This window comes from Carya illinoinensis, chromosome 7, assembly GCF_018687715.1.
Source record: "Carya illinoinensis cultivar Pawnee chromosome 7, C.illinoinensisPawnee_v1, whole genome shotgun sequence".
NCBI classification, from domain to species: Eukaryota; Viridiplantae; Streptophyta; class Magnoliopsida; order Fagales; family Juglandaceae; genus Carya; species Carya illinoinensis.
The window spans coordinates 4823254-4851231 of record NC_056758.1 but is presented as its reverse complement, the minus strand read 5'-3'; the positions used below and the strand labels follow the sequence as shown (position 1 = coordinate 4851231).

At 37.7% G+C, this 27978-nt stretch overlaps 6 protein-coding genes and 1 long non-coding RNA gene across 13 annotated transcripts; 3 read left to right on the top strand and 4 right to left on the bottom strand.

Annotated features, from left to right (window-relative positions):
- Window positions 1-54: 54 nt before the first annotated feature.
- LOC122317481 (pentatricopeptide repeat-containing protein At3g09060-like) lies at window positions 55-7688 on the bottom strand. Of its 3 annotated transcripts, none has more exons than XM_043134599.1 (8): window positions 7166-7688; window positions 6698-6762; window positions 6528-6590; window positions 6217-6306; window positions 5991-6103; window positions 4684-4863; window positions 2088-4514; window positions 55-1287 (listed from the first exon to the last, which is right to left on the bottom strand). In XM_043134599.1, the coding sequence occupies exons 1-7, from the start codon at window positions 7587-7589 to the stop codon at window positions 2279-2281; spliced, it is 3171 nt and encodes a 1056-aa protein (XP_042990533.1). In that variant the 5' UTR covers window positions 7590-7688; the 3' UTR covers window positions 55-1287; window positions 2088-2278. The 3 variants fall into 3 exon arrangements, with proteins under 3 accessions (XP_042990533.1, XP_042990535.1, XP_042990534.1); XM_043134601.1 differs by having other exon boundaries at window positions 4760-4828; XM_043134600.1 differs by having other exon boundaries at window positions 4684-4828; window positions 5995-6103.
- Window positions 7689-8530: 842 nt separating this feature from the next.
- LOC122314751 (DUF21 domain-containing protein At2g14520-like) lies at window positions 8531-13249 on the top strand. 4 transcript variants are annotated; one of them, XM_043130323.1, is made up of 12 exons: window positions 8531-8664; window positions 9026-9267; window positions 10067-10143; window positions 10235-10318; window positions 10661-10774; window positions 10895-10981; window positions 11257-11396; window positions 11509-11596; window positions 12191-12264; window positions 12443-12567; window positions 12679-12938; window positions 13022-13249. In XM_043130323.1, the coding sequence occupies exons 2-12, from the start codon at window positions 9090-9092 to the stop codon at window positions 13061-13063; spliced, it is 1269 nt and encodes a 422-aa protein (XP_042986257.1). In that variant the 5' UTR covers window positions 8531-8664; window positions 9026-9089; the 3' UTR covers window positions 13064-13249. The 4 variants fall into 4 exon arrangements, with proteins under 4 accessions (XP_042986257.1, XP_042986256.1, XP_042986258.1 ...); XM_043130322.1 differs by lacking the exon at window positions 8531-8664 and having other exon boundaries at window positions 8957-9267; XM_043130324.1 differs by lacking the exons at window positions 8531-8664; window positions 10895-10981 and having other exon boundaries at window positions 8957-9267.
- Window positions 13250-13771: 522 nt separating this feature from the next.
- Window positions 13772-16151, bottom strand: LOC122314749 (putative pentatricopeptide repeat-containing protein At5g65820). The gene has a single exon (XM_043130319.1). The coding sequence runs from the start codon at window positions 15974-15976 to the stop codon at window positions 13952-13954; it is 2025 nt and encodes a 674-aa protein (XP_042986253.1). The 5' UTR covers window positions 15977-16151; the 3' UTR covers window positions 13772-13951.
- A 917-nt stretch (window positions 16152-17068) lies between these two features.
- On the top strand, window positions 17069-20214 carry LOC122314748 (pentatricopeptide repeat-containing protein At3g49740). The gene has a single exon (XM_043130318.1). It carries the CDS (start codon window positions 17237-17239, stop codon window positions 19445-19447), a length of 2211 nt encoding a protein of 736 aa, XP_042986252.1. The 5' UTR covers window positions 17069-17236; the 3' UTR covers window positions 19448-20214.
- Window positions 20215-20650: 436 nt separating this feature from the next.
- On the top strand, window positions 20651-22659 carry LOC122314753. The gene is made up of 2 exons (XR_006243868.1): window positions 20651-21182; window positions 21551-22659. It is a non-coding gene; the product is annotated as an uncharacterized LOC122314753 (long non-coding RNA).
- On the bottom strand, window positions 21923-25398 carry LOC122314750 (squalene epoxidase 3-like). 2 transcript variants are annotated; one of them, XM_043130320.1, is made up of 8 exons: window positions 24981-25398; window positions 24506-24617; window positions 24229-24403; window positions 23907-24075; window positions 23596-23814; window positions 23092-23367; window positions 22445-22723; window positions 21923-22304 (listed from the first exon to the last, which is right to left on the bottom strand). In XM_043130320.1, the coding sequence occupies exons 1-8, from the start codon at window positions 25233-25235 to the stop codon at window positions 22146-22148; spliced, it is 1644 nt and encodes a 547-aa protein (XP_042986254.1). In that variant the 5' UTR covers window positions 25236-25398; the 3' UTR covers window positions 21923-22145. The 2 variants fall into 2 exon arrangements, with proteins under 2 accessions (XP_042986254.1, XP_042986255.1); XM_043130321.1 differs by having other exon boundaries at window positions 21923-22288; window positions 24981-25396.
- Window positions 25399-26673: 1275 nt separating this feature from the next.
- On the bottom strand, window positions 26674-27363 carry LOC122316107 (O-fucosyltransferase 13-like). Its single transcript, XM_043132647.1, has one exon. The coding sequence runs from the start codon at window positions 27361-27363 to the stop codon at window positions 26674-26676; it is 690 nt and encodes a 229-aa protein (XP_042988581.1).
- Between the last annotated feature and the right edge of the window lie 615 nt (window positions 27364-27978).

Genomic DNA, 27978 nt, shown 5'->3' with positions numbered 1-27978 from the left:
CTTAAAAAAAAGGGTAAATTTTCTACTTAACCCCAGCCGAATCCCAAAGAGAAATTTAAGGTAAGAAATTCAAATTCTTTTGATTCAAAATTTTAACATGCCAAGTCCAACATCACTCTACGCAATGGAAAAACAATTGATAAACGTGTTTTAATAAGATTTGATGAAACCATCAATTCTTCAAATTTCAAGAGTGATGGTGAAATTGACAAGGTTGAGCTAGATATGCATGTAAAAGCCCCAATACATGCCCCTTTTTTTCCAAAAGTTACAACCTTTTTATAAATTGTTTCAAAATGCTAACATTCTTGATATTTTCAAACAAGTGAAAATTAACATTCATTTGTTGAATGCAATTAAACAGATTCTATCTTACGCTAAATTTTTAAAAGACTTGTGTACAGTGAAGCGTACGATGAAAATGCAAAAGAAGGCTTTCCTCACAGAATAGGTAAGCGCCATCCTTCAAAATAATTCTCCTCTAAAGTATAAAGATCCAAGTCGTCCAATAATTTCTTGTGTGATCAAGAATTTTAAAATTGAAAAAGCCTTACTTGATCTTAGTGTTGGTATTAACCTCCTACCTTATTCGGTATATATATGAGCAATTAGATCTTGGTGAACTTAAACCCACCAAGAGTGATATCTCAATTTTAAAATTCTCAATCACACAAGAAATTATTAGACAACCTAGATCTTTATACTTTGGAGGATAATTATTTTGAAGGATTGCGCTTTACTTGTTTTGTGAGGAAAACTTTCTTTTGTATTTTTATTGTACGCTTCACTGTATACAGGTCTTTCAAAAATTTAGCACAAGATGAAATTTGTTTAATCGTATCCAACAAATGAATGTTAATTTTTATTTGTTTGAAAATCTAAAAAATGTCAGTATTTTAAACCAATTTATAAGAAGGTTGCAATCTTTGAAAAAAAGAGACAGGTATTGAGACTTTTATAGGCATGATCCTTGTAGTTCTTTTATCCCCTTCTACAGCTGAAGAACAATATAGCAGTAGCTTGCCAACTGGTATTGAGCCGGAAATTGCAACACTTGTTGATTTGAGTTTGCAAAACTGGGACCCATAGCTTGGTTGTAAAAGGAGGATTCCGGCATAGCTCTATTTGCATCTCAAGCCTCAAAAATCCACGAGCTATTGCGAATTTGATCCTCCTTTACAAACTAAAAATGCCACTCTTCTCAGAGTTGACAGGCGCCCCCAAAAACTCACTCAGTGATTGATACTTCTGGTCAATACAATTAATTACAGCAAAGAAGCAAGTCATCTGCAAAGCATATCCATCAGCTAGGTTATGTTTCCGTTTCCCAAAGAGAAAAGGGGAAAGATTGTTAGACTCAGCGTTTAAGTGGAATTAAAAGCCGAGGGAAAAAAGGAATGGAGCTAAAAGCTGTATGTCAACTAAATTGATTTTACAACCAGCGCAAAGTTATATGTCATACTCTTGCCATTTTGAGCAACAAAATTGGCCCAAGAGAGGATGCTGATCATATTCCTTCTAGACTACCAACACCAAACAAGGGCAATAGACCAACTCATGATGAACCATGGCACTTCTCAGATGAAAGTTCTTACAAGAACCACTAGTCAGATAATTATTTCTTGGATAAATTTGAACTCCCTGAACTATCTGCATCTTTCATCTCAGTAACTAAAGTGGGATATGTACAGAAAAACATGACGAGTATGGACGATGATGATATAATAATATGAACAAAAACAACAATTATAAATTTATAACAACAATAAAGCAGCACTAAAGAAATGAACTAATCATCTTTTATCCTTTCTGAAGGTTTGGTTTTACAGATGAGATGAGTTGAGATTAAAGTTAAAAGTTGAATAAAATATTGTTAAAATCTATTTTTTTAATATTATTTTTGTTTTAGAATTTGAAAAAGTTGAATTGTTTATTTTATTTTGTGTGAAAATTTGAAAAAATTGTAATGATTAGATAAGATGAAATGAGTTGAGAGAAGTTGTGAAAACAAACGAGGCTAAAGTAAGTTCCCGAGTATGCAAGTACATTGTATATCTTAGAGATCAACAGATGGATAATTAGCCAACCTGGAATGTCATCAATCACAAGCAGAGAAAGGACAGTGCTGCCATAGCCACAAAACCGAAAGCTGTTTCAATCCCTCATTTCGTTGACGAATTTGAGAGAATCCATAATTTTGAAGTTGTGGGAGAGTATAATTCACAGGGAAACTAAGCCCTCAGCTGATCCAAACTCTATTCTTGTAAAAGTGGGTGCATCACATTTTTCCTAAACCCTCTGCAAGTATGTTACTAACAGTATCTTGTACAGCGGAATTATCATAGGCAAACGCCCCCTTTCCTGTTTCCTCTCTAATTACAGATCCAATCAGCAATCCATGAGTGGAAGCATCTGGGACCCAACCTTTTTCCAACATCAAATCCAATAATCGACATGCTTCATGTTTATTGCCCTCCTTCAAGAAGCCATTAATCAACATGTTGTAAATTTCTGGATTTAGAATTTCAGACTTAGAAATAATTTTATCCATTGCACTTGAAACCATACACAGCTGAGAATGGTTGGCTATACACAAAAGTAGATCAAATAGACGATCAGAATCAGGTACCAAACCCTCATTGACCATCATATTAAAAAAGAACACGCAATCTTTTATTTGATTCAGTGAACTCGTGCTTTGTATGAGGGTGCTATATACTTCCAGATCAAGACTGCAGCCCTCTACCAGCATTTGTGAGAATGCCACTAACACATCTTTTGCCTTCCCTAGCTTAAACAACTCAAGCATAATGGCGCTGTGAGTTGCAGTATTACAAGGAGTACCAGAATAATAAGCCATCTGTCGCAACTTTATTGCTTGACTGACCTTTCCTGTGGAACAAATACCCTTGATCAACACATTGAAGGAAGAAGATTGAAGGGAGCATCTTTGAACAGACATATAGCAAAACACTTCAGTAGCCTCTACAGTCCTTTCAACCATGCAAAGCCCTTCAACTAGTTTAGAATAAGATACAGAATCCAAAACCCAGCATTTTGCACGAATCTCATTAAATAGCTTCAGAGCATCATCATACTTGTTCCATCTACAATTGCCAATAACTAGAGCCAGGTACGTGGTAGAGTCAGGAACACATGAAGATACTACCATTTTTCCGAGAATTTCGTATACTTTTCCAATCCCTGCATTCTCGCTAAGCCACCTGATCAGAATGTTCCAAGAATCGCAGTTGGCCATGTTCCTCTCAGACATTTTCTCAATCAGACCTTTTGCCACAGAAATTTTACCGGCATTGCAGCAACCTTTGAGTAATGCATTGTGTGGTGAAGTTTCAAAAGCATATTTTCCTTCCAAGAACTTTATTGCTTCATTTATTTTCCCTAATTTACAAAAACCATTTATTATATCCACAAGTACATTAGCAGACAGATTTATATCACTTTCTATCAGCTCTTTGGCAATAATCATTGCATCATCCAGCCCAAGGTTCTCACACAAACACTGCATTAAGGCCTCACAGATGAATGAATCCGGAACAAAATTAGAAGATCTCATCAGTCGAAACAACCTAATCCCTTCTTCAGGTTTATTTTCCCTACAAAATAAAGGTATTGTGCAGGAATAGAAACTCAAATTAGGCTGACAGCCGAGTTCAAACATTTCACCTAAAACAATAACAGCTTCATCCACTTGGCTTTTCTCAACAAGACCCTTTATGACTATCTCAAAGGTCCTCCCATTAGGATTGCACCCTTTCTTGTTCATTCTCCTAAACTGATCCAAAGCAGACTCAATCTTATTGGCCTCAAACAAAGCTTCCAGCAAACAGTTCAATGTATCAATCGTAGGTACCATTCCTGCCTTCACCATTTCCTTATAAACAAACATCACATCATGAAAGTCTCTCTTCCCCTCCACTAGAGCACCCAATACAGCGTTAAATGCATCTATCACAGGCTTGTGACCACCAAAATTCATATTAAGAACAACCCGTACAGCTTCATTTAGCCTACAATGCCTAACAAAGGTACCAACCAATGCCAAAAGAGCCTCCTCAAAACCTGGGCATCTATCTTTGACCATATTCTGACAAAACTCCTCCATCTCCTTAACATTTCCAGCCATACCTAACTTCAGAATTATTTGATAATAAGTATCAGCAGTGTGGGAGAACGGCTTTTGGAGGGTCGCCCATTTGAATAACCTCATTGCTGAGTTCACGTCGCTGGTATTGTCCAAAACTCTGATCAAGTTATCCGGTGAAATCTTATTCCTTAAAAACTGGACATTTAGTTCAAAATCAGATGAGGTGGGTAGGTTCTGATTGTTTACTGGGAAAATATCAATGCTGTTGGCACAGGAAAATGAAGAAAAGAATGCGTTTAGATTGACCCAATTGGGGATTCTCTTGGAAATAGCTAAAGGCGAGAGTTTTACAGCCACTGAAGGAAGAATAACACTTCTTAACCTAGGATCAACTGTCGCAAACAAGCTGCCAAAAAACAAAGTTCACATCACCAGCCAGAAAAAGGGGAAAGAAGTAGACATCAAAACTCAACAGCTTAAACACAACATGGAACATAAACTTCAATAAGATATTTCACAAGACGGTTAGAATACCAAGCATCGCTAAAAAGATCACTGCCTGAGAGTGCACTAACCAATGTGGATTTTCACTGTTATAAAGATCAATGAGGAAGCAGTATATAGTTGAGGCATTAGTATTATGGAGCGAACCTTCGTCTCTGAAGCTGAAGTTCTGTTTCTCCTGCACCACTAATAAAGCCACGCCCCCCACCTCCTCTCCTGCAATGTTACTCCATTCAGCAAAAAAGTGGTTCCTGAGATTCAAAGAAAACATAGACAAACACAGAAATGTGCATACACAGAACATGTGTGTCTACGAGAGAGTTTCAGGTATGGTTACTTCTATTATTTTGATAAATCAGATAATGTTTATTAATGATCAGAAAAAAGAAACAAAGGCATTATTGAGATAGGCAGGGAGTATACTTATACTTCAAAATCAAATACACCTCAAATCGAGGAACCGATGTAGCACTTTGCAATTCAAAAAGCCAAAATTAACAGGATGCAAAAGAAAAAGGTTCTCGATCACCCCTCCTGGATGTTACAATATAAGTCATAAGAGACAAAGGGAGAAAACGGATGGAGGAAATTAAAAGTGCAATGTAAACAGGGCAAGAAGCTACCTAAATCAAGTCAAATGAAACTAACAGTAAAAATAAAGGGGAGAAACTTAAAACCTGAGTTAATGAAAACAAAGCTTTTAGTGAAGTGCATCATTCGATATTTTAATGTCACTGAGAAAATCAGATCATCTGACACAAATAATAAAATTAAAGAACATAAGAACTTTTTGGGCACATCAAGGGTCCAAGAAGGGAGTGTAACATAATCTAAGCCAGACTTGTGGGAGGGGTAGCAAATTCTCTTTGAGCCCAGTTTTTTCAGTCAGCCAAGTGAGACAAGGAAAATACCATTTTTTTTATAGGTGAGACAAAGAAACTACTATTAAGAACTAGAAAAATGGTATTCATCATTCTTTTATCCATAATCTTTTCATCATCTTCTGATGTGGCATCAAATGATTAACAAATAAGGGAAAAATAACAAATAATTTTTCAATCATTAGGAGATGATGAACAACATTGCTCTTAACAACTAAAACTAGAAGTTAACCAGAATCTCTAATTGGATCACTTAATCTAAGACCAATCTCCTCAGGTCAGCAGCAGCTAAACCAAACAGATTCCACGGCTTATTCTTGAAAGTCCAACATCAATTTAAAGTAACTTTCTTTTTTACTCAAAAAAATAGTTCACTGACGCACCATTAAGCAGATAAGGGTGTGAGTAACATGTACTTGGTGGTTGTCGCAAAAATTTATTCCAATTATAAACACCCATTACTATTTCGCTAAAAGAAAGTCTGGCAATGTGCTAACCCACGGGCACTAACAACTTCAGCTTCTTCAGTTGCTCCAAAAGTACAGCGTCCATCTAGGCCATGTACGTGAACAAGACTTGTTTTCTTGTATGTTAGAGTTGTCAATTCAGCCTATAAAGATCAAAATAACCAAAACAAGGTTCACTGAAGCAGTTCCTCTCACTCAGTATATTAATACATAAGAAAATATTAAAATTTCTCAAGTAAAAAGCTGCCAATTATACCTGTAACTTTGCCTCCTTTGTAAATGAATGACCATTAAATATCTCTATTATAAGACCCACACGATCTAGAACAGGTTTGTCCCATGCTCGCTGTCGTTCATAATGGGAAAATGAAAGAAAATATGCAATTAGAGACCTTACTTATAGAATATAAACATGGGACTGAAAATCTACTTTAATTTCATTTATAGACGAAAAGTCCTGTATATTTGGGCTTTTTCCTATTAAAAAATAAAAAATCTTGTTTACTGATAAAAATAAATCACTATAGATGAAAAACTGAACAGAGAAATTGAATAGGCAGAACTTGCCTCCAAATTCCGTTGCTGAACCCCAGAGAGTATCGTATTTACAAAAACAGCATCCACTTCACCCTGTTACACATGTAAGGTTACTAAACTTCTGCAGTTGAATGCTGGAAGTTCCATGAATAAAAACCGGAAATCAAACAATGAAGGGAAAATTGAAAAAACTCTCTTGCCTTTGATTCAGCACCATATAGACTGCATTTGATAGTCTCAACTGTCCCCGGCCCAAAATATGTGTCTGAACCGAAAAAGAAATGATGATTAAAAGATTAGTGTTAAGTGAAGCACAAATTATAGACCCAGCAACGGTATGATTAGTATCTTTTTCACGCAATTTAGTAGAAAGTCCAACAAAGAAAGATAAACATCCACCTCACGCTAGTTCTAACATAAATCCATTTAAAGCCAAAACAAAAACTTCAAAGAAAAAAAAAAAATAATGCGAACGGGTGCTGTAGTTTCGAGCTCAGGCAGGATTTGCTACCGAATAAAGAAAATGATAATAATCACTTATTAAATCCATAAGTTCAATGGTTCTCGACCAGTCCGATATCAAAATGTAATTTTCAGTGGCAGTACGTAACACACTCTCATCATAATAATTAATTAAAACCCCTTTGAGATGAAGGTTAAAGAGAGACCTGCGCGAGCCATATGAGCTTTGGCAGCTGGGTTTTGAACAACAACATGTGAGGGCAAGGCCTTTTCGAAGAAATCGATGTCGAAGTATCCATCTCGCTGTTCTTCGAGAGAGTTGGCGAGGCAGACAGCTTCGTTGAGCTTAGCCTGCAAGAAGGTATCGGGGCGGAGGCGGGGCTGGACAACGAAGAGCTTGGGAGGGGTTATGCCGTCCCTGTTGAAGAGCGAGACGATGTCGTTTGCTTCCTCCTTGTTCTGCTTCGAGGAGTACGAGTAACGCGAGATGAGAATGCGAAATGATGGGGACGAGAGAGCTTGAGGAGTAGAAGGAAATGGTGGCTGTGGTGGGCTTGAACAGAGTGAAGAAGTTAGGGTTTGCGTGAGAGACCTGAGGGGGATTCGTCCGAGAGAAATGGGTCTGATCATCTCAGAATTTCAGAGTCAGATTCACAACTGCGACTGTGACTCTGTCCGTCTATAGAATTGTGGAAATTGAGATTGGAAAACAAACAGAGGTGGGTTTTGGTCGGGCCTTTGACATCTTAAAAATTTAATATTTTTATTATTAATTATAATAAATTATTATTTAAAAAGAAAAGAAAAGAAATTATAGTAGAAATAATATGACATATTTTAAACTTATAAATCTTAAATTATTTAAAATTTATTGATACAATTTTCAAATTATGTTAAATTTGCATAATAAAATTCTTCTTAAAAATGTATAATAGTGAAATTAGAATGGTTCTTCAAATCCTTTAAAAAAAAAAATGGTTTTTCAAAATTTGTAGTACTTTCATTCGATGTTTAACAAATGCATATAACTTTGAATAAAAATTAAAAAAAAAATATAATTTTATTAATAGTTATTTTCTTAATTATTAAATAAAAAATTAAAAAAATTAAAATACAATAGCAGCAACTCTAAAATAGAGCACATTTCACCCTGATAAAAGACTACTGAAGCAAACAGGAAGGCAATACTTCCTTTAAAAATAAAAGATGGAACTTTTACTTGTAGGATATTTCTGCTTACTTTCTAATAATATCAATATCAGTGGGCAAAGAAAAGACAATTACTTTAATTCTGCTATAAATCTGAACAAGAAGAAGAGTTTGCGATTCTTCGAGACAACATGGTATCACAAGGATGTTTTCAGTTGCAGTTTTTCTTGACACAAAATGGCACAATGATTCTGCACTATGAGGCCATCGTAATTGCCGTTAATTATCTAAAAGGTGAGATGTCAAACAAAAGCTGCGAATTTTGGAACAGGAGATGTCCGGTTACTGGAGAATATAGAAGGCAACGCAGAGTATAATGAAACATTTGTACCAAAGAAAACATTTTTACCGAACTTGCATCCTAGAAAGTTCCCGATGATGTCTTAATTTAACAGCACTCGTAGAATAATATCCTCATCCAATCACATTCCCACTTGCCCGGATCTCATTCTCTGGAATCTGATACAAATACAGAGATAAAACTTGCCCAATTCAGGTTGAGGCAATCTTCTTCATCAAATGCATTCGTAGTGTTTTATTTATGACTTAAATTCGGGTCCAAAAAATGGGCATCTGGTCCCAAATACAACCCCAACAGACAACTACTGTGTACTTTGTCGACTCCGACTAGGCTTCTAGGCCAAGCTCTTGCCTCCATCTCTTCCTACAGAGAGAAAAAGAGAATAAAAGAAAGAAAAAGTTCGTTTAAGATGTTTCATGCGAAAGCACCACAAAAGATTGGGTCGAATCTGATTCCATTCTGGCATATCTTTGGAACTTCACTATTCCAGCACACATGTATATATATGTATGGGTGTATGTGTGTCTCTAAAACTCGCTGTGTCTTCACACTGCAGGGGTCTGAACTAAAGTTTTATAGCTCAAAGAAGAGCAGAAGGAAGAAGAGGAAAAGGGAAGTCAATGGCTGTTGAGTATAGGTGCTGCGAAACTGGGTTTTTCATTCGCCTAGGAATCGTCGCTTTGCTAGTATTGTTTGCTGGGATGATGTCTGGGCTCACCTTGGGCCTCATGTCGATGAGCCTGGTCGAGCTTGAAGTTATTATCAAGTCTGGAACCCCCAGTGATAGTAAACATGCCGGTAATTGATTCAATAAATCTCCTTCTTGTTCTGCTTTTTCTCAAATAAATTACCTTTCCTTCAATAGCCTGTGTTTAGCTAGATATGAATATGTTACAAATCTTTTGTTTATTTGAAAGAATATATATGGGTTCCCATTTTTTTCAAATCACAAGAGTATAAAATTGTCTTCTTGTAGAAGTTCATCTCATTGTTAGTTTAAGGAAGACCGGCTAAATTCTCGAGGATCACCTTCTTATATTCATTACAATGATAATAATAGGGAGTTTCAATGGATGTTTTCTTTTGAAACACTCTATAGGGAAATGAATAGAGAAAAAACCGTCTTCCTTCTGTGTTCATATGATTTAGGGGTTGTTTGGATAGTGAGATAAGATGAGATGATTTCAGATTAAAGTTGAATAAAATATTGTTATAATATTATTTTTTTAATATTATTATTATTTTGATATTTGAAAAAGTTGAATTGTTTATTATATTTTGTATGGAAATTTAGGAAAGTTGTAATAATTATATGAGATGAGATAGGGTTGAGAGTGTTTCTCAAACTAAACGGCCTGTTAGTCTTTAGACATTCAGTGCTCATATATCGGAGTGCTGCATTTTTTCTTTAAGATGTTACTTTCTTTTAAGTGAAAGCATGGGATATGAGCACCAAATGAGGCACGGATACTTTGAGTGATACTTCCAAGTTCCATGTTATACTATCATCAGTACGTAATTGCTTGATTGCGAACTTGTTTGAGGGATAGAACATTTTAGATTGAAATCACTTAAAGTTAGGACTATGTTGTAACAGCGAAGATACTGCCAGTCGTGAGAAGGCAACATTTACTGCTTTGCACCCTTTTAATTGGCAATGCTGCTGCAATGGAGGTAAGTGCTATCAGCAAATGTAAACAGGATATACAGATGACTTCAACTAGAAGCATTCTCATACACATGTTTGTAACTTGCCTTTTTTCAGACACTTCCCATTTTCCTGGATAGTTTGGTCCCAGCATGGGGAGCTATAATTATTTCGGTGACCTTGATACTTTTATTTGGTGAGGTCAGTTCTTATCTCGGATTGTGCCTGTGTATGTGTGGTAAAAATTTGCATGCATTCATGCATGTCCAATAACAGGAATCAGAATGATGGAATTGTAGAGGTTGTGCAAATCTGGTTGAAGTATCTTTGATTTAAAGCTCCTCTAGATAGAGCCGAGTAAAATCCTAGAGAGCTTAACCTCTAGATATTGGCATTGTTTGATTGAACATTCCACTTGAAAATAACAGCTCCATTGACATTTTAAATCTTTCATGAAAAGATGGAGCTGCAGTCAATGGTTCTTTAGTGAAGATCTCAGATATTTTAGTGAACATCCATTGGAATCTGAACTTTTATATGCAGATTCTACCCCAAGCTGTTTGTACTCGATATGGTTTGGCAATTGGTGCAGCGTTGGCTCCAGTTGTCCAGATACTTGTTTGGATTTGTTTTCCCGTTGCATATCCAATAAGCAAGGTGACATACTTTGGATACGTTTGAATGCATTTAATTTTCTTTGAAATGCCGATAAAATGTTTTTCCATGGATAACTGGTTTTCACCATGAACGATCATTCCTTTTGGTGGTATATACCAGTTATTAGATCTATTGCTGGGAAAAGACCATGATCCACTTTTTCGTCGAGCTGAATTGAAAACATTAGTTGATTTTCACGGTAATGAGGTACTTATTTTTCACACTCATCGACATTGTCAATCACTAGCGAAAAAATACTCCTTAAAACTTGAAGGCTTCAAGTGCGAGAGACATAGGCACATGAGGTCAGCCTCAAGATATTTATTACTGTTTGTACAATTTTTTGAACGGTACTAAATGAGTAATAAGTTATGAGACCCGTTTAACATGTCCATCTCTCTCCCACTCGACCTTCAATTTCATCAAGGTTAGAATGCTTGTCTACTGATTAAGTCATTGTTTTTTTCTATGCTGGTATGCAGGCTGGAAAAGGAGGAGAACTGACGCGGGATGAGACAATGATCATTGCAGGAGCACTTGAACTTACAGAGAAAACAGCAAGGGATGCGATGACTCATATCTCTGAAACTTTTGCTATTGACATAAATGCCAAACTCGACAGGTTTATCATGTGTCTTTATTTAGCAAAAATACTTATAATAAAACAAGAATAAGTTTTGTTTTTGGTCTCCCTGTGGTTATAAAATGTCTTTTTCTTTCTCGCTATCATTAAGGGATCTGATGAAGCTAATTTTGGAGCAAGGGCATAGCAGAGTGCCAGTTTATTACGAGCAACCGATAAACATCATTGGACTTATATTGGTACATACTCGTTCCTTTACTTCCAACATTTTGTAATTATAAGAAGAGAAGCAGCTCATTGTTTTCCCTTGGATCTCGTGAAAAAAAAAAAAAAAAAAAAAAAAAAAAACCCCTCAAGTTCTTATCCGAACTCTTGAGGGCCTCAAGTGGGATAATGAAATGGGTCCTACAATATTTATTTACGTCCATATAAATTTTTTGGTCCAACATTAAATGCTGTAGTACTCAGCTCATGTGTCCATTGTTCTCTTACTTGAAGTTCTAAAGTTTGGATAAGAACTTGGCTTGTGATATATGACATAACTGCTAAGGATTCAACAATGCCGCATTTACTCGAAGCTCTTCAGTTTTGGATCTGTAAACAACCTGTACATGTGTAGTTCCACACTAGTAGCATCATCCTTGTATAGTTGTTTACTCCTTTTTTTTTCCCAGTAAAACTTTACAGATTGTTCTTTGCAGTTCTTCATTCAGCAAATTCTATCCGGTTACATACTTGCCTCTTGTGTTTACTTTATCCCTAAGAATAAATAAGGACTAGTAAATTTCTCAGTGTAGATCTGAAGTGTCTCACTCTATATTTTTAAATTATAGGTGAAGAACTTACTGACTATCCATCCAACTGACGAGGTGCCTGTAAAGAATGTCACTATCCGCAAGATTCCAAGGTATTTAACCTTGACCAACTGTAAGATTAAGATATGGTTAGTATACATAATGAACAACATATGCATACATATAGACACGTTCTGTATGTTTATGTGTGATGCAGTCAAATGATTAGTTCTTTTGTGCACATTCTTAAGTCTGAAATTGATGTACAATGTTCATGGGGTTGTCTGCCAGGGTCTCAGAAACAATGCCGTTGTATGACATATTAAATGAGTTTCAAAAGGGGCATAGTCATATGGCTGTTGTTGTTAGAGACTACAGTGACACTGCACAGTCGGCTACCGAAAACCGAACTGATGGTAAGCACCAAATTTATGCAATGGATTGTCTTGTTTATTCTGTCCAAAGCTTATATTAAGTTTATCCCCAAGATCTAATTTTCATGTTGTATGATGAATATGTAAATTTAGTAAGAGATGTGAGGTTGGATATTCATGGTGAAAGGCATCCCCAAGAGAAAATTTTGAAGAGCAGGGCAGCAATCAAGAAGTTGAAAAATGTACCTAGCGACGGCAATAGTAATAAAGGTCTCTCAAAGAACAAGAAATGGTCAAAGGACTTTCACCCAGAAGTCCTGCATATCAGTGACGAGCCACTGCCGAATTTCACCAAAGAAGGAGAAGCTATCGGTATTATAACAATGGAAGATGTCATTGAAGAGATCATAAAGGTATGAGAAAATTCTGTTTTGTTCAGTTCTTTTATCACATCCTCCATAAATTTACAAACTCCTCCATTAATTTGCTTGTTTAGGAAGAGATCTATGACGAGACGGATAATCGCGACATTCGTTAGTAATTTGAGAGCTTCAGCTACTACAAAGACATACAGAGAATGCAACATTGTTTTTTAAATCAGAATGATTACTGATTGTAGGAAAGATGATAAAGGAAAAGTTGTACAATGACTCTATAGCCTCTTGAAATTAATGATTGACAGGAGATAAAACAAATTGAACTACAAGGAATTTCCTTTCTTTAACCATGTTTAGATTTGAGGAACAATTGCATGATTGTTTTTTTTTTTTCTTGGGTACATAGGAGAACATGGATACATTGTACCTAACAATGTATGACTCTCCTCATTCCCATAATTATATTTAAGCAAGATTTGAGTGCTTTGGAAGATATTTGTGGCTCCTTTCTGAGTTTTGGAGTATTAGATCCTGGTTTGGAAAAAACTCCCATTGTAAGGATTCGTACAGAGAGATTTAAACAGCTTGTAGGCATGGTTCTACTTTGCCAATGGCTTCCAGGCCTGGCTGAGCTTGAAGAAACAAAGCGAGCCTAGCACTTCAACTCCGCTTCTGCAGCAGCATCATAATCTTGGCCTAGTAAAAATAAGCCAGCTGTTTTGCCATTGACGCACCCATAGTGAAAGTTGCATCCGAAATACATGCAAAATAAGTTCTTTTCTCATGGATATAAATAGGCCCACTGCTTTTATCAGTCACGAAGAGTGCATTTCCCATATAATGTGGAAACGTATCACCTTCACAGAATCTGCCGACTCAAAGCCATTTAATAAGAAATTCTATTCATCATCCTGATGTGGTATTATATGATTAGATAACTATTAGTTATCTTTCAATCATCTGTTGATTATTTGATATCATGTCAGGAAATAATATAAGGATGAAGACTAAAACAGCGATATTACTTAATAGAAACCATTTCATTCAAACTATAGAAGTTTGGCTCTACCACGGCCTCCACCCCAACGTCGTTGACGAGCCCTCCTTTTCCTTCCATCCGTTTTCTTCTTGGCTTTTTCTCTCATGTCTCTTTCTCCTCTCCGCTTATACATCTTGAAAGTAACATTCCTATCTGCAGCCATCTTCCTTACTTTCTCCGTTATCTCAGCAGCAAGCTGCCTGTGATAGAGTTTCCTTAAACCACGCATGAGTTTAGCAAAAGTATCTGGCTGTGGCATTACGTCTGCATCCATCATGTCAAGGCAGTATGAACAAGCCTCCTTCACATGCCCATTCGAGAAGAGTGCATGGATCCAAATTGTCCATGAATACACATTAAGTTCACACCCTTTAGCCGTAATGCAACTCCATACATCTTTAGCCATCTCAAGCTTCTCGGCTCTTAATATAGAATTAAGTAACTCCTTCAAGGTACCATAATGAGGAGCAGACAGAAGACCCCTCTCAACCATTTCTTTGAAGTACTCACAAGCTTCAACCAGACAACCTTGCCCAATAAACCCATGAATCATTATGACAAAGGTGTCAAGCCCAGGACTAAGTCCACTTTCTTCCATTTCATTCCAAAGTCGAACACCTTCCTTAACCTCCCCCAACTTGCAAGCTAACCTAATGACTGTATTATAAATACTAGGATCGGGAATGCAACCAAACTTTCGCATCTCCAGCACGAGCTCCATACACTCTTCCAGCTGTTCCTTCTTCTCATGAGCCACCATGATTTGCAAATAAATAGTCTGATTTGGAGCATGTCCTCCCTGTATCATGTTATCCAGAAGCTCATAACCCTTATCAATCATTCCTTTCTTGCAAAAGCCACTTATCAATGTACTGTAGGTAACAACATCAGCCTCACACCCATTCCTCTGACTCTCAATGTAAGTACGCATTGCCTCCTCCATTCTATCCTGCCTACAGAACGCCTGAATCAAAGTAGTATAGGAGGTTGCATTCGGCTCACAACCCTTCCTCCTCATCTCCTTCAAAAGGTCAAATGCATCACTCATCTTCCCCACTTGAGCATACCCACTTAGCAAATTGTTATACACCACCATGTCCGGTTCAAACCCTGCCTCCCTCATCTGCACCAAGACAAACTTGGCCTCCATGAGCTTCCCTTCTCTACACCAACCATACAACAATGATGTAAAATGCTTAAGCGTTGGCACAAAGCGGACTCTCATATCCTCAAACAACAAGGCAGCTTCCTTAACACTACCATTCTTGCATAAAGCGTCTAATAAACACCCAAACACGTACTCATCAGGCTCACAACCATACTTTGGCATTTCATCCAACACTTCGATTGCTTTCTTAACCATCCTGGCCGAGGCGAAACGCCTCATCAGAACAACAAACACTTCTGGGGATATCAAGTCGGAATTATTCGTCCTCATTTCCTCAATCAGTGCCCAAACAGCACCAAATTGCCTCATTTTCCCTAAAATCTTTATCATAGCTTTGTACACTTCGTAGTTATGTCTATAGCCGGGCTGCTTCGAAGCCCAAACAAAAAACCTGTACCCTAAGTTCCCGGCATCGCCGCAGCGATTCAATACGCGTTCCGTTAGACCCGAACGCATACAGACACCTGATTCCTGCAAAGCGAGCTCCAATTTGGGAACCCTCGAGTGGAATTTCTTTAAGATTCTGTAAACCTTCTCGACATCGGCGGCAAACTCGTCATGGCTCTCATTGTGGGCCTGATTGTCTGAGTTAGTTTGAAGGCGAACCAGCCCGAACCCACTTCTTATAGCTTCTGATACATGGTTGTGGTCAATCTGGTTGGAGGGTCTGCTATGGTTTGGCTTGAATTGCGATGGGGTGTGGGGAAGAACCCCTTGAGAGTTAGGGGGACGGGATTGGGGGAACACATGGGCTGTGACGCGTGAGGTTGAGTAAAAGAAGTTGAAGTGCTGGTTGGCTTTGGACGAAACGAGACAGTGAGGGCGTTTCTTGAAGAAAATCCCGGTTCGTGAATACAATTTCTGCATTTTCTTCGTGGGTCTGCAGCTAGAGCTCAACTTGGCTTTCACTGATTACTCGACCACAATGTCATGCTGAAACGCCGTCCCTTCATTGCTCAATGGTGGTGAAGCAGTACCAAGTACCAACTCCTCAAAAATTGGTCGCGCTTCCGCTGCGTGGGAACTGGGATTACGGTAGATGACAGGTTTATCCGGTTCCGGGCCAGGTATACCCGGCCGGGAATCCAGATTTTAAATTCGGGCCCGAATCCGAATGGTCTCGAGATGTAACTTTTTTTTTTTTTTCATTACAAAACTTACTGTTGAAAAGTATATATATTTTTAATTTAAAAGCCTATATTTTATTATAACTTTTTTTAACTTTTTTAAAAAAGGCGGAAAATTAAAATATATCAAAATAAAAAATTAAATTTATGTCAAATAAATTAAAAAAGAAAATTTTAACTTAGAATAATTAATTAATTAGTTAATTTATGTCAAATTATTACAATTCATTTATCTTAATGTGTTAAAGATAAATATTATAAGATTTAGAGAAGAAGAGTGATGAAGAATTGATGAAAAGAAGACTACAGCTTCAATACATTTAAACTTTGTTGTGCATGCTGCTCTAATAAATATTGCGTGTAAAATTTCTGGGAATCATGTTGCTATTATGAAGTAGCGTTACAGAATTTTTTAATTTTAATTTTATTTTCAGCAATATTAGATAAAATGAGAAATAAGATACCAAGCAATTAATTAAAAATTATATTTATAAATCTGTTAATGCATATATTAAATATATTATTAATATTATAACTTATGACACTTATAAAAAATATTTAAAGAGTTCAAAAACGATGTTTGAAAAAAAGTTATAAACAAAAATTGGTTGATTGGTGAGGATTCGCACATTGTGATGTTGCACGATCCAAGAGAAAAGAAAAATGCTACTCTGATTTGGACAGTTGGGTTCTGTTGAGATCTCGATAATTTTTTATTATTTAATAATTAAGATAGTATTTTTTTTAATAATTTTATCTATTTTTATTAAAAAAAAATATTTTAAAAATATATATATTACCCCCATCGGAACCCTTCTAGTGCCGTTTGGTGGAGCACTGCGCGAGAGAAACCCATTGGGCCTTCACGAGAGTCCCAAAATTACTCCGCAAATAAGGCACGGCGGCAACCAACGGTGGCTCAAAGCTTCAAAGAACGACTGATTGACAAAACATTGATCCAGTTCCGCCAGCTGCAATTACAGAGCAAGAAAAATGAGTGATGAAGCTCACATTTGTCAAAGCCATAAACGCCATAGCCGAAAGCACCGCACAACGACGACGACAACTCCTTGAGCTCAACCAATTGCTCGCCCAGCTCAATCGCTCAAACCTCTACTTCGATTCCCTTCGCCTGTTCACCCAAATTCACTCATTCCAATCCCCGAAACCAGACCACTACACCCTCTCCACCGCTCTCACCGCCTGCGCTATTCTTCGGGAAACCCTATTTGGGAACCAACTCCACGCCCATGCTATATTAACCGGCCTCAGAGCCTACCCTCATGTGGGAAACACTCTGCTTTCGCTTTATGTCAAAGCGGCGGATTTGGACTCAGTGAGACGGGTTTTTGCAGATATCGAGAGCCCGGATGTTTATTCGTGGACGACGCTCGTGTCGGCGTATGCTAAGCTGGGGCACATGGAGGATGCTTGGGAGGTGTTCGGTAGAATGCCGGGTAGTGATGTGGCGGTTTGGAATGCAATGATTACAGGATGTGCTGAGAATGGGCACGTGGAGGTTGCCGTTGGGTTGTTTTGTGAAATGCAAAGGGTGGGTGTTAGGCATGACAATTACACTTTTGCTAGTGTTTTGAGTGTGTGTTCTACGGAGGAATTGGATTTAGGAAGGCAGGTGCATTCACTGGTGATAAAAACTGGGTATTTGGTTAGAGCTTCTGTGGTCAATGCTCTGGTTACGATGTACTTTAATTGTGGACTTCTTGTCAATGCTTTTGAGGTATTTGAAGAAGCGGAAGCTGGGGTATATGATCAGATTACTTTTAATGTGATGATAGATGGTTTGGGAAGAGCGGGAAGAGACAAAGAGGCCTTGGAGGTGTTCAAAGAGATGCAAGAGGCTTGTCTCAGGCCTACTGAACTTACTTTTGTGAGTGTGATGAGCTCGTGTTCATCTGCAAGAGTTGGGCATCAAGTACATGGCCATACTGTTAAGATGGGTTTTGAAGCATTTACGTCCGTGAGCAATGCAACTATAACCATGTATTCCAGTATCGGGGATTTGCATGCTGCTCACATGATTTTTGAGAGACTAGAGGAAAAGGATCTTGTCTCATGGAACACCGTTATTTCGAGCTACGCTCAAGGGAATTTTGGTAGATCAGCAATCTTGGCCTACCAGCAAATGCGACGGGCAGGAACTGAGCCTGACGAATTTACCTTTGGAAGTTTATTGGCCAGTTCGGAGTGCTTAGAAATTGTGGAGATTATCCATGCCCTTGCATCTAAAAATGGGCTCATGTTGCAAATCCAAGTCCCAAATGCATTAGTTTCTGGATACTTCAAGCATGGAGAGGTAAAGCAGGCGTATCAAATTTTCCACGACACCTACCCCCGAAACTTGATCTCTTGGAATGGCATTATTGCAGGGTCCATGTTAAATGGATGCCCGATACAGGGTTTGGAGCAATTCTCTGAATTGGTGAAAACGGAACTTAGGCCAGATGTATATACCCTCAGTCTTATTTTGAGCATTTGTGCGAGCATTTCATCCTTGCAACATGGGAGACAGGTTCATGGTTACATTCTTAGATTCAGATTGTTTTCAGAGACATCTTTAGGTAATGCACTAGTGACAATGTATGCAAAATGTGGGGCTTTAGATCGGTCTCTGAGAGTGTTCAATGCAATGGTTGAAAAAGATACAGTTTCCTGGAATGCCCTAATATCTGCTTATGCACAGCATGGGCAAGGAAAAGACGCTGTGAACTGTTTTGAGGCAATGCAAGACTCATTTGGGGTCAAACCAGATCAGGCCACCTTCACTGCAGTTCTTTCTGCCTGCAGCCATGCAGGTTTAGTCGATGATGGCACTCGGATTTTCAACTCCATGGTGAAAAATTATGGATTGATTCCTGGAGTGGATCATTTTTCCTGCCTTGTTGATCTTCTAGGTCGCGGTGGATATCTCGATGATGTGGAAAGAATAATAAAGATTAAACATGTAGAAACTGAGCATTCCAATATCTGGTGGACGTTGTTCAGTGCTTGTGCAGCTCATGGTAACATAAAACTAGGTAGAATAGTCGCTGGATTTCTTCTTGATACGGATCGTAGTAATCCATCAATTTATGTGCTTTTGTCAAACATACATGCAGCCGCGGGTCAATGGGAGGAATCAGCTAATATTAGGGAATTGATGAGGAGGAGTGGAGTTATGAAGCAACCTGGCTACAGTTGGATTGGGTCATAAACCTTAGAAGTTGGAGAGATCCATGTTCAGCTAGAACATTTCTCCACAGTGAGGTGGCAATTTCTTGATTTGATTTGGTTAATGCATCCACCACCATTGCACATACTAATTCTCCACTTTTAGTTCAGCAAGGCTGTATAGGTTCTACTATTGACCTTCAATAACTTTATTGAAGGTCGGGCCACATTCGTTCAAGTCGAAGTCCTCTGCAGAGGTGCTTTCTAGAAAGGGGATGGAATCGCCAATGGTCATTGATGGAAGTGATATTCTTGCAACCCCCTCCTGCCCATTTTGATATAATCGTGGTTAATCAAAGCCCCGATGACTTGTGAAGGAAGGAAGCTGAAGTATCTGGGAAAAGCTTCCAAGAAATGGATGTGATATCCCTTAGAAACAAACTTAAGAAGCGACCTGGAGTTAGGATTTTTCCCCTCCTATTTAGTTTTGAGCCTAGGGTGGAGGCTTCATGTGCAATTAGAACTATATATAATATCTGCTGCCCCTCCCCTCATGCCCAAAAAAGCCTACGTCATGTGGAACCAGAAGGGAACAAAGACACTTCAACCACTTGCTGCGGACCATGTGGGTTTTGAGCTTTACAGGGTAACAGAACAAGACATCACATGAATCACTTGTGAATGGTCTCCCCAAACCAGAGACGGTATACATTGTTTGTGAGAAAATTAGCAAAACCGGTTGGTCTTGAAGTGAAAGGGTTTGAAACGAACAAAGTTGAATTGGTATCCATTTGAAGGTCTTTTGAGCAAGCGAGGGTACAAAACATCATACTAAAATTTATAGAGAAAAACTTTACACCACACACCTCCACTTAACAAATATGTAATTTGTTATTTTTGTTATTTTATTTAAACACACACTATTTAAGCATTAAGATAAAAGGAAAAATGACAAATCACATATTGATTGGGTGGAGCTGTGGAGGTGTGTGGTGTAATGCTTTCATTTAGAAAATGAAAAATTCTTGTTGGAGTCGGATGGGAGAAGTGCCGCGCAACCGGTGTCCATGTGGAAAAATGAAACAGTTCGTTTCATTTGTATTTGATATCTGAGAGAAATGCTTTTTGCAGTCGGCAGATGCAGTCGGCGTGCAGTCGGCTGTAAAAAAGTGAATTAATACGGGACCTACATGAAAAAAAAATTTATTTTTATAACTTTTTTTTATTCATGTAGGTCCCTCTGAATATAAAAAAAAATTTTTATAATTTTTTTTATTCATTCCGTACAGCCGACTGCACACCGACTGCATTTGCCGACTGTATGTAGCAAAGCCCTTGATGTCCCCATCCCCTTGTTTTCCCTCTCCCAAACCCTTCCATTCATTTCTTCTTCTCCATCCTCCCTTTCGTTTTCCCCTTCTCCTTTTCATTTTTTTTTTCTTTTTCAAATATTCTCCTTCTCACTCCAGATTGTGCCCCTTCGTGTTTCCATCCTCCCCCATTCTTCTTTATTTATCCTAAATTTATTCTATTCCCTCATTGCATTGTCCTCGGATACAATTCCAGTGGTTTGGCCAGGCAATAATCCTGGAAAGTGAAGGTTGTGAACCCTGATCATAAGTCCATCATTTTATTTAATGAAAGAGGCCAATTCCTGATAACACTCGTGCAACTTCTTATCCTGTCGTCAAGACAAAAAATCCCACATGAGATCTAATCCTACCATTTCTGGATAACATCTAAATGGTTCTATGCTTGCTAGTTCAAACACTTGCCAGGTGAGATACAAAGCTTTGGCCTCTCTTTTCTGATTTCGATGATGATTCTTCTGCAGATCTAACTCAATACTTTATTGCTCATTGAAAAAAAAAATATATATTTTCTTTTTTCATTCCTGAGGAACCTACCAATGGTAATGAACAGAATAAAGAAAACTCATAAAGAAGTTCAAAAGAAATTTTTACTATGGTGTCGACAACCGAGATAGAGGAAGTGAACAACTGGATTTTCCATAGGATAAATGCAAATCCTTCAAAAAAATTTCAAATGTAGAAATGTGGAAGAACCCACGAAGAGAACCCACGGTGAAAATTAGTGGAGCAATTTGCAAATCCTGATTTTTTTTTTTTTTTTAAAATAAATCCAGATGCAAAAACTCTTCGCCGATCCGTGGAAGAACCCACGAATAGAGCCCACGGTAAACAGATTGATTTTTGCCAACCCATGAAGAGAAGCTCGGCATGAAGAGAAGCTTTATTCCGCATGAAGAGGAGCTCCACGAAGACGAAGAGAAGCTCCTTCTGCCGGTATATTTCTTAGTTTTCATCTTTTCGCGTTTTCTCTTTTCAATATTTGTTTTTTTTTTTTAAAAAAAAAAAGCGCTGACATGGCATGTGGATTGCACCGCGGTTACGCATAATCGACTGTCAGTAGAAGAACTATTCTCAAATTTATAGTTGAAGTAATCAAACCTTGTTTGTTTGGACTTTGGAGGTTGTCCACCATCCAGCCGAAGAAATTAAAAACAAATAGATCCCTAGAAGTTAAGAATAATTACATAATTTTGAGTTTTTCTAACAGAATGATTGTTCATCCAGTTAAAAACAGGGTACACTTTCTAGCGGTCTCAACAATATAATAATTCTACAATGTCCTCTAGGGGAAACAGCAATATACGAACCTCTCCCATTTGCTTGTTTCGGATTAATCTCCCCGTTTTCTTGAATACAACAAAGCCAAGGCTACTTGATCTTTATCATATAGTCTTTTAGATATCTCACTAGACAGGAGGAGCTCTGTGATATGCCGCCGGAATGGTTGCGGGGAAGAACATCTGCCTCACTCCCTCTGCCTTGATGATTGGGAATATTATACCAGATGCACTCTGGAAAAGATAAAAGCTGTTCAATGGGCATTGGGATTTCAAGGGAATTTCGTGCCTCAGAAACAAAGATAGAAATACAAACATATATATATTTATATATATCAGCGTAGCTCAACATTTTACAAGAATCAAGGAAAAATGATAGGGAATACACACCGAGATCAACCTAGCTCCAATCAACAAGCGTTTAGGTGAAGGAAATGGAAGAAGCAGACGGCCAACGCCATATATTGCGACAGCAAAGAAATGGAGAACTAAACTCATTGGACGTGGGTTTAGACCGGAGAGTAAAGCCACGGGTCCTGTGGAACACATTCCTCCGAGGCTTAAATAGTCAAAACATGCTTGACGCATCTCCTTCCTTGCTTGATCTGGTGAAGCTAAAAACACCTTATAGAGGGCACCAGCCAAAGTATTTATTGTAGATGCCACTGGCTACAACGACAACCACCATGTCACAGAATAAGTTATATAAGAAAATTGTTGTTCTTCATTTTAAATCTTATCATTCTAATCACATTTGCTATGTGGTGCATCGTAACCAGTTTCCATTGAAGTGTTTGACACATAAAGTCACTTAAAATATACCAGGATGACAAGATTTTAGATTAAGAGTAGCATTGCTTGTTATCCAATGTTGGGAATAACATCTTTGAAAGATGCATCGAATTCCTAAGTATTTAGATTCAAACAACAGAAATAATACTTTCTTCTAGTGATGATCACTGCTACTTTTCTATCGAATTCTATTTGCACCACATACATTCAGCATTTCATGTGGAAAAGGATTCAAGACAGCTTACCTTGCGCAAGGTGTAAAAGGATTCAAGATATTTGGACAATGAAGTTGGGTCATTCAGGTCATGCAGTGGCTTAAGAATATCTCGGATCACAACAATATCAGAAAGTGCCACAGTCATCCCGCCACCGGTTAATGGATGGCGCATGTTGAAAGCATCACCCATTAAAAGGGCTCCGGGAGTTGGATGTGGATCCGCTGGCATGCTTCTATTTGGCATGGTTCTTATATTTCCTTTATCAATGGCAGATATGAAGGCATCATGAAGCTCAGGTGGAATCTGTAACAGAAGTTTTCTTTACTAATCCAAAGTGCAAGACATAATGTTGAAGCTAAACTGAAGAGTTTTACTACTTACAAATCTGTGTGTAGGTATACTGTTAGGATCACATTAGTCATAAAAAAAAACTTAACACAAATCAATAGCACTTTAATTTGATAGACTTCCAAATCAATAGTGCGTATTTTCTATACAGTTGGGTTATTAAACTGGCAAGGAATAAAATACCTGTGGAGCTACCACTGTTTTCAAATAGTTGGACATTTCACCATTTGCAAGTGAAGGTAGTTTTTGGCCAGGTACATCAACCAAACAGCGAATCTCAGTACTACTGATTGGATAAAACAAGATGGGTGAAGGGTCTCCTAAAACGACATGCCCATGATTTTCAAATGGAAGTTGACAATTCTCCAACACTAAACCCACAAAACAAGAGGGTACATCTACCTGTTAAATAAAAAATACCATCAATCATTTTCCAACTCAATTCCAAAACCACACCAAGCAAACTGTTAATATTATTGTAGCTTCTTCTTCACCTTGGGGTTGCAAAGAGAGCGGCGCAGATTTGAGAAGCAACCATCACACACAATTGTTAGAGGAGCATAAGCTTTATGTTCTCCACCATCTTTTGTTTTGTACTGAACTCCTCTAATGGTCCCATTTTCTTCAAGCAGTGATGTTACCGTACCTTGCGCCAATTGCACACTGCACAGAAGATTGGACATGAAAAACGATGTGGAAATAAATGTGTTTATCAAAGTACGGAACCTTGGAATGATTCAAGAAAAATGAAACTTCCACCAGGATAGCATCGAACTTTACGATATTCAAAGTATGAAGGCAAGAAAGGAATAGTACTTGGGAAGAGTAGCTGCTTTTTCTCTCATCCGTCGTATAAAACGCCCGTTGTGGAAGCTCCTTCCAGCCACATCCGATTGAAATTTTTCCAAAGGATAAGGCAGCCTGGTATTTTTCCCATCCTTGAAGAGAGCATATCCGAGCACTCGTTGAGCGTCAATTTCCTCAACACAATCTGATATGAAATTCAGAGACAAAACCATGTTTTCAGCAATTATCCTTCACATTTTCAATGTAACTTGAAAAATACTTCAAAATTGTAATGTGTCGTGCATACCTTCAAGGCCCAGTTCGACTAGTTTCAGGTAACCCCCAGGTTGGAGAAGTTCCCCTACAATCCGGTCCGGCTCTGTCAAGTCTCTCTCAATCACACGAACCTTTCTTCCTTCCTGCAATCAGAATATACATCGAAAAAAGCTGATCATGATGCTGAATTGAATAAGAATCCTACCTTGCCATGATGCTGAATTGATGAATCTGGTCTTTGCCGAATATATATATATATATATAGCAGAATCCAAGAGGTATCAGTAGAAGTCTGTAAAACCAGAGATGAAAATGGTTTGCAATCCATCGGGAAAAAAGTTGGTATCAAAATTATGACAAAATAGCCCAGCAGATCATCAGGATTCAGCACTCATTCCTTCACCAATTTTCATATTCAAGTTTTAAAAAGGCCAAATTTAAGAAGTTCGTTTACTGTTCACCCCCCCCCCCCCCCCCGGAAAACAAAAAAAAAGAAGAAAAAAGACCTTTCCGAGGGTGTAAGCGAGGGCGGCACCGGCGACACCGGCACCAACGATGATGACGTCGGTGCCTGAGCCATCAACGAGGCGGCATTCTGTGTCGGCTAACCTCTGATTCGCGCAGTCTTCTGGGAAGTTTTTCTTCTTCGGCTTTATCTTATTGGCATTGCTACTATTGCGGCGACGAAGAGTGTAGAGAAGAACAAAGCAGAAAAGAGAGGCAAAGAAGGTCCAGATCAAGTGCTGGTCGACCACAATCATTCTCTTCGGCGGAACGAAACACTGGGAACGAGAAGAAAAAGAAGAAGAAAATGCAATGCAATGCAATGCAATGATGGCTCTAGTTTTGGTTCGTCTTGGCGCTACGGAGGTTTGATGTTGAGGATGTATATTGCGTAGTTCTGATCAATTACTCAGTTCTGAACAGCTCAGCGTTGGTAGTTAGTGGGTAGGCTATGATTGATAGCTCTTTAATATTTAACCCAATCTTAATGAAATATCTAAATGTAAAAAGTTAACCATTAAGTAAAAATGTTATACTTTTTAATTATTAAGATAATAAAATTGTTCACATTAAAATTAAAATCAAATTTAATAATTACGATACATACATCAAATATTTATTTTTTTATTTTTTTATAATACTCTCTCTTCTATTCATTTATATCGATAAATTTTCCTCTATTTCTTTAAATTAAATATTAAAACATGATAAAATAAAATAAAATAATAATTAATAATTAAAATATGATAAAATAAAATAAATTAAAAATTAAAAAAATTAAATATTTTTTAAATTATTAATTACTCATTACTTATAAATAAATAGATAATTCAATATAAAGATATTATGTGAATAGTTAAAATTAAATTTATTTTATATTATTTTATTATTATATAATAAAAAACTAATTATTTTAATATGAATACCTATATAAATAAAATAATTAAAATGTAAATTAATCTTATGTTCATTAAAAATATTTTTTACATATATATAATCCAATAGCAATGACAATTTTTTTTTACGCTTAAGTGAATTTATATATCTATTTGTAATCAATATTATTATCTTTATATTTAAAATTTAAAGAGATAAGTACACGTAATGCACAAAATTACTTGTAAACCAAATTTTTTCTAAACCGACACATCATAATGAACGGAGTGCAGAGATATATAATCAGATTTGGGTGATTGGTGAATTGAAGCCCACGTCCTCAATTAGGTACAGTCATGTCAGGTAGTTATTGAGGGACCGAGTTCCGTTCACTTGAGACGACACGACACTGGTTTGCCTGTTCTGACACACACGTTCATGAAGGGTTACGCCATTAATGGCTACTTGTATCGTTTATAATACTTTGTGAGAAATGCTATCTGCACATGGCGTCGCGTACCCTTCGCATACATGCCGTCCATGTGATACGATTAATGAAACGGTGCGTTACTCACCGTATCAAGAATTCCCCCGGACCTTATCATTTTGCTTTCCTTCTTCCTTCACGTATTGACATTCAGCAAAATCCGACGTGTGCAACTAGCATTTACTTTTTTCCTTTTTCTTTCTTCCCTCGCAAGTTACCCGCAAGACATAAACTGCAGAGGAAACCTTACAAAGATTTCTTTTGGGTTCACCTCAAAATTTGAAAAACAAAGAAGAAACAAACAAATACAAATAAATATCTGAAACGTAAAATTACAATTTAACCTCACGAAAACAGTCGGGCAAAGCAGACTCTCTTCCTATGACATAATCATCTCTATGAGCCTTCCATAGAGCTTGCATCAATTCTCTCCCTCTCAAGCCCTGAGACGTGAAATCAGCAAAAGCTCTTCTGCTTAAGAAAAGAGTTTTGTACAGCCCCTTGAAAACTCGCATTGCAGCAACCATCTTGTCCATATTTTCAAAATATGTTGCCACGTAAGAATCACTATTAATAGACACGTGATAATCCAATGCAGCTTTCGTGTTCCCATGCATGCTTGTGAAATACTCACCACTAAGGAGGCTAGACTTAGTGACTACATTGGTGTAAACAGATGTTAAACCTTCAATTTCCATAAGCCCATCCCCGGCTGCCAGATATATATTTGTGTTTGTCGGGATGGAAAGTGCTTGAAGTATGAAGGCCATATCATTAGGCATAAGGGGACACTTCCCCCGTTTTCTCCAAATGCAGGCCAACTCTCCAGTCCACGGTTTTCTATCTCCTTGTGCTGCCTCAATGGTTTTGATGGAGGCTGAAGAAAGACCCGAGTATTGGCATTGGCTGTAAGCTACCATGTCCGGTTCAAAGCGAAGGTGAAGCGAGATAAAAGGTTTGGGTATAGCTTCTAGAAGCTCATAGGCTTTCTTCTCCAAGGATCTTGTGAGGCGTAAATCCATTGAAACCAGGTCGTGCGAAACCCATTTCAAAACCAGAAATTTCCTGCACCTTCACGCTGTAGAAAAACCCATTTCGTAACCCAAATCGGTAGAAAACGATTCCGACCGCACAAACCAGTTCTCCTGCCTAGCAACCACCCTCCTGTCATCGTCGAATTCGAAGCCACTACATGACTCTGATCTCTAGCTGCATTTCTTCTCCAACGAAATGCTTGCGCATGTATACGAAACATGAAGCCGGTTTTAGAAGAGAGAAGAAGGAGATGATTTCGTTCTTACCTGCAGTGTTCAATCCGCACCGATTTTACGAAGGTCTATTGAAGGGTACAGGAAAATTGCTGTGCACTGTTTCATTAATGTCCACGTGGGACCCGTGTACGCGTCGTGTCCCCTTCGACGTGTGCAACCAGCATTTCTCGTTTTGGGGATGGACAGATTCTCTTTAATCTTGAAAGTCAATAATTATGAAAAAAAATAACTATTTTTAATTTATTTTAAAACGAATATAATATGTAAATTTTATAAATTATAGTTTATAATTTAAGTAATTAATTATTACTTAATTTCTAAATTTTAAAATTATAAATTATATTTTTCACTATAATTTCAAACATA

Excerpts from the sequence above, each read along its gene's own strand:
- LOC122317481 (XM_043134599.1), bottom strand. The coding sequence starts at position 7,589 with ATGATCAGACCCATTTCTCTCGGACGAATCCCCCTCAGGTCTCTCACG. Across the intron at positions 6,763-7,165 it reads AGCTCATATGGCTCGCGCAG|ACACATATTTTGGGCCGGGG; the intron begins GTCTCTCTTTAA and ends TTTTCGGTTCAG. Across the intron at positions 4,515-4,683 it reads AACAGTGAAAATCCACATTG|CTTGTTTGCGACAGTTGATC; the intron begins GTTAGTGCACTC and ends GTTTTTTGGCAG.
- LOC122314751 (XM_043130323.1), top strand. The coding sequence starts at position 9,090 with ATGGCTGTTGAGTATAGGTGCTGCGAAACTGGGTTTTTCATTCGCCTA. Across the intron at positions 9,268-10,066 it reads CAGTGATAGTAAACATGCCG|CGAAGATACTGCCAGTCGTG; the intron begins GTAATTGATTCA and ends ATGTTGTAACAG. Across the intron at positions 11,597-12,190 it reads ACATCATTGGACTTATATTG|GTGAAGAACTTACTGACTAT; the intron begins GTACATACTCGT and ends TTTAAATTATAG.
- LOC122314749 (XM_043130319.1), bottom strand. The coding sequence starts at position 15,976 with ATGCAGAAATTGTATTCACGAACCGGGATTTTCTTCAAGAAACGCCCT.
- LOC122314748 (XM_043130318.1), top strand. The coding sequence starts at position 17,237 with ATGAAGCTCACATTTGTCAAAGCCATAAACGCCATAGCCGAAAGCACC.
- LOC122314750 (XM_043130320.1), bottom strand. The coding sequence starts at position 25,235 with ATGATTGTGGTCGACCAGCACTTGATCTGGACCTTCTTTGCCTCTCTT. Across the intron at positions 24,618-24,980 it reads TCGCTTACACCCTCGGAAAG|GAAGGAAGAAAGGTTCGTGT; the intron begins GTCTTTTTTCTT and ends TTCTGATTGCAG. Across the intron at positions 24,404-24,505 it reads AGTCGAACTGGGCCTTGAAG|ATTGTGTTGAGGAAATTGAC; the intron begins GTATGCACGACA and ends ATTTCATATCAG.
- LOC122316107 (XM_043132647.1), bottom strand. The coding sequence starts at position 27,363 with ATGGATTTACGCCTCACAAGATCCTTGGAGAAGAAAGCCTATGAGCTT.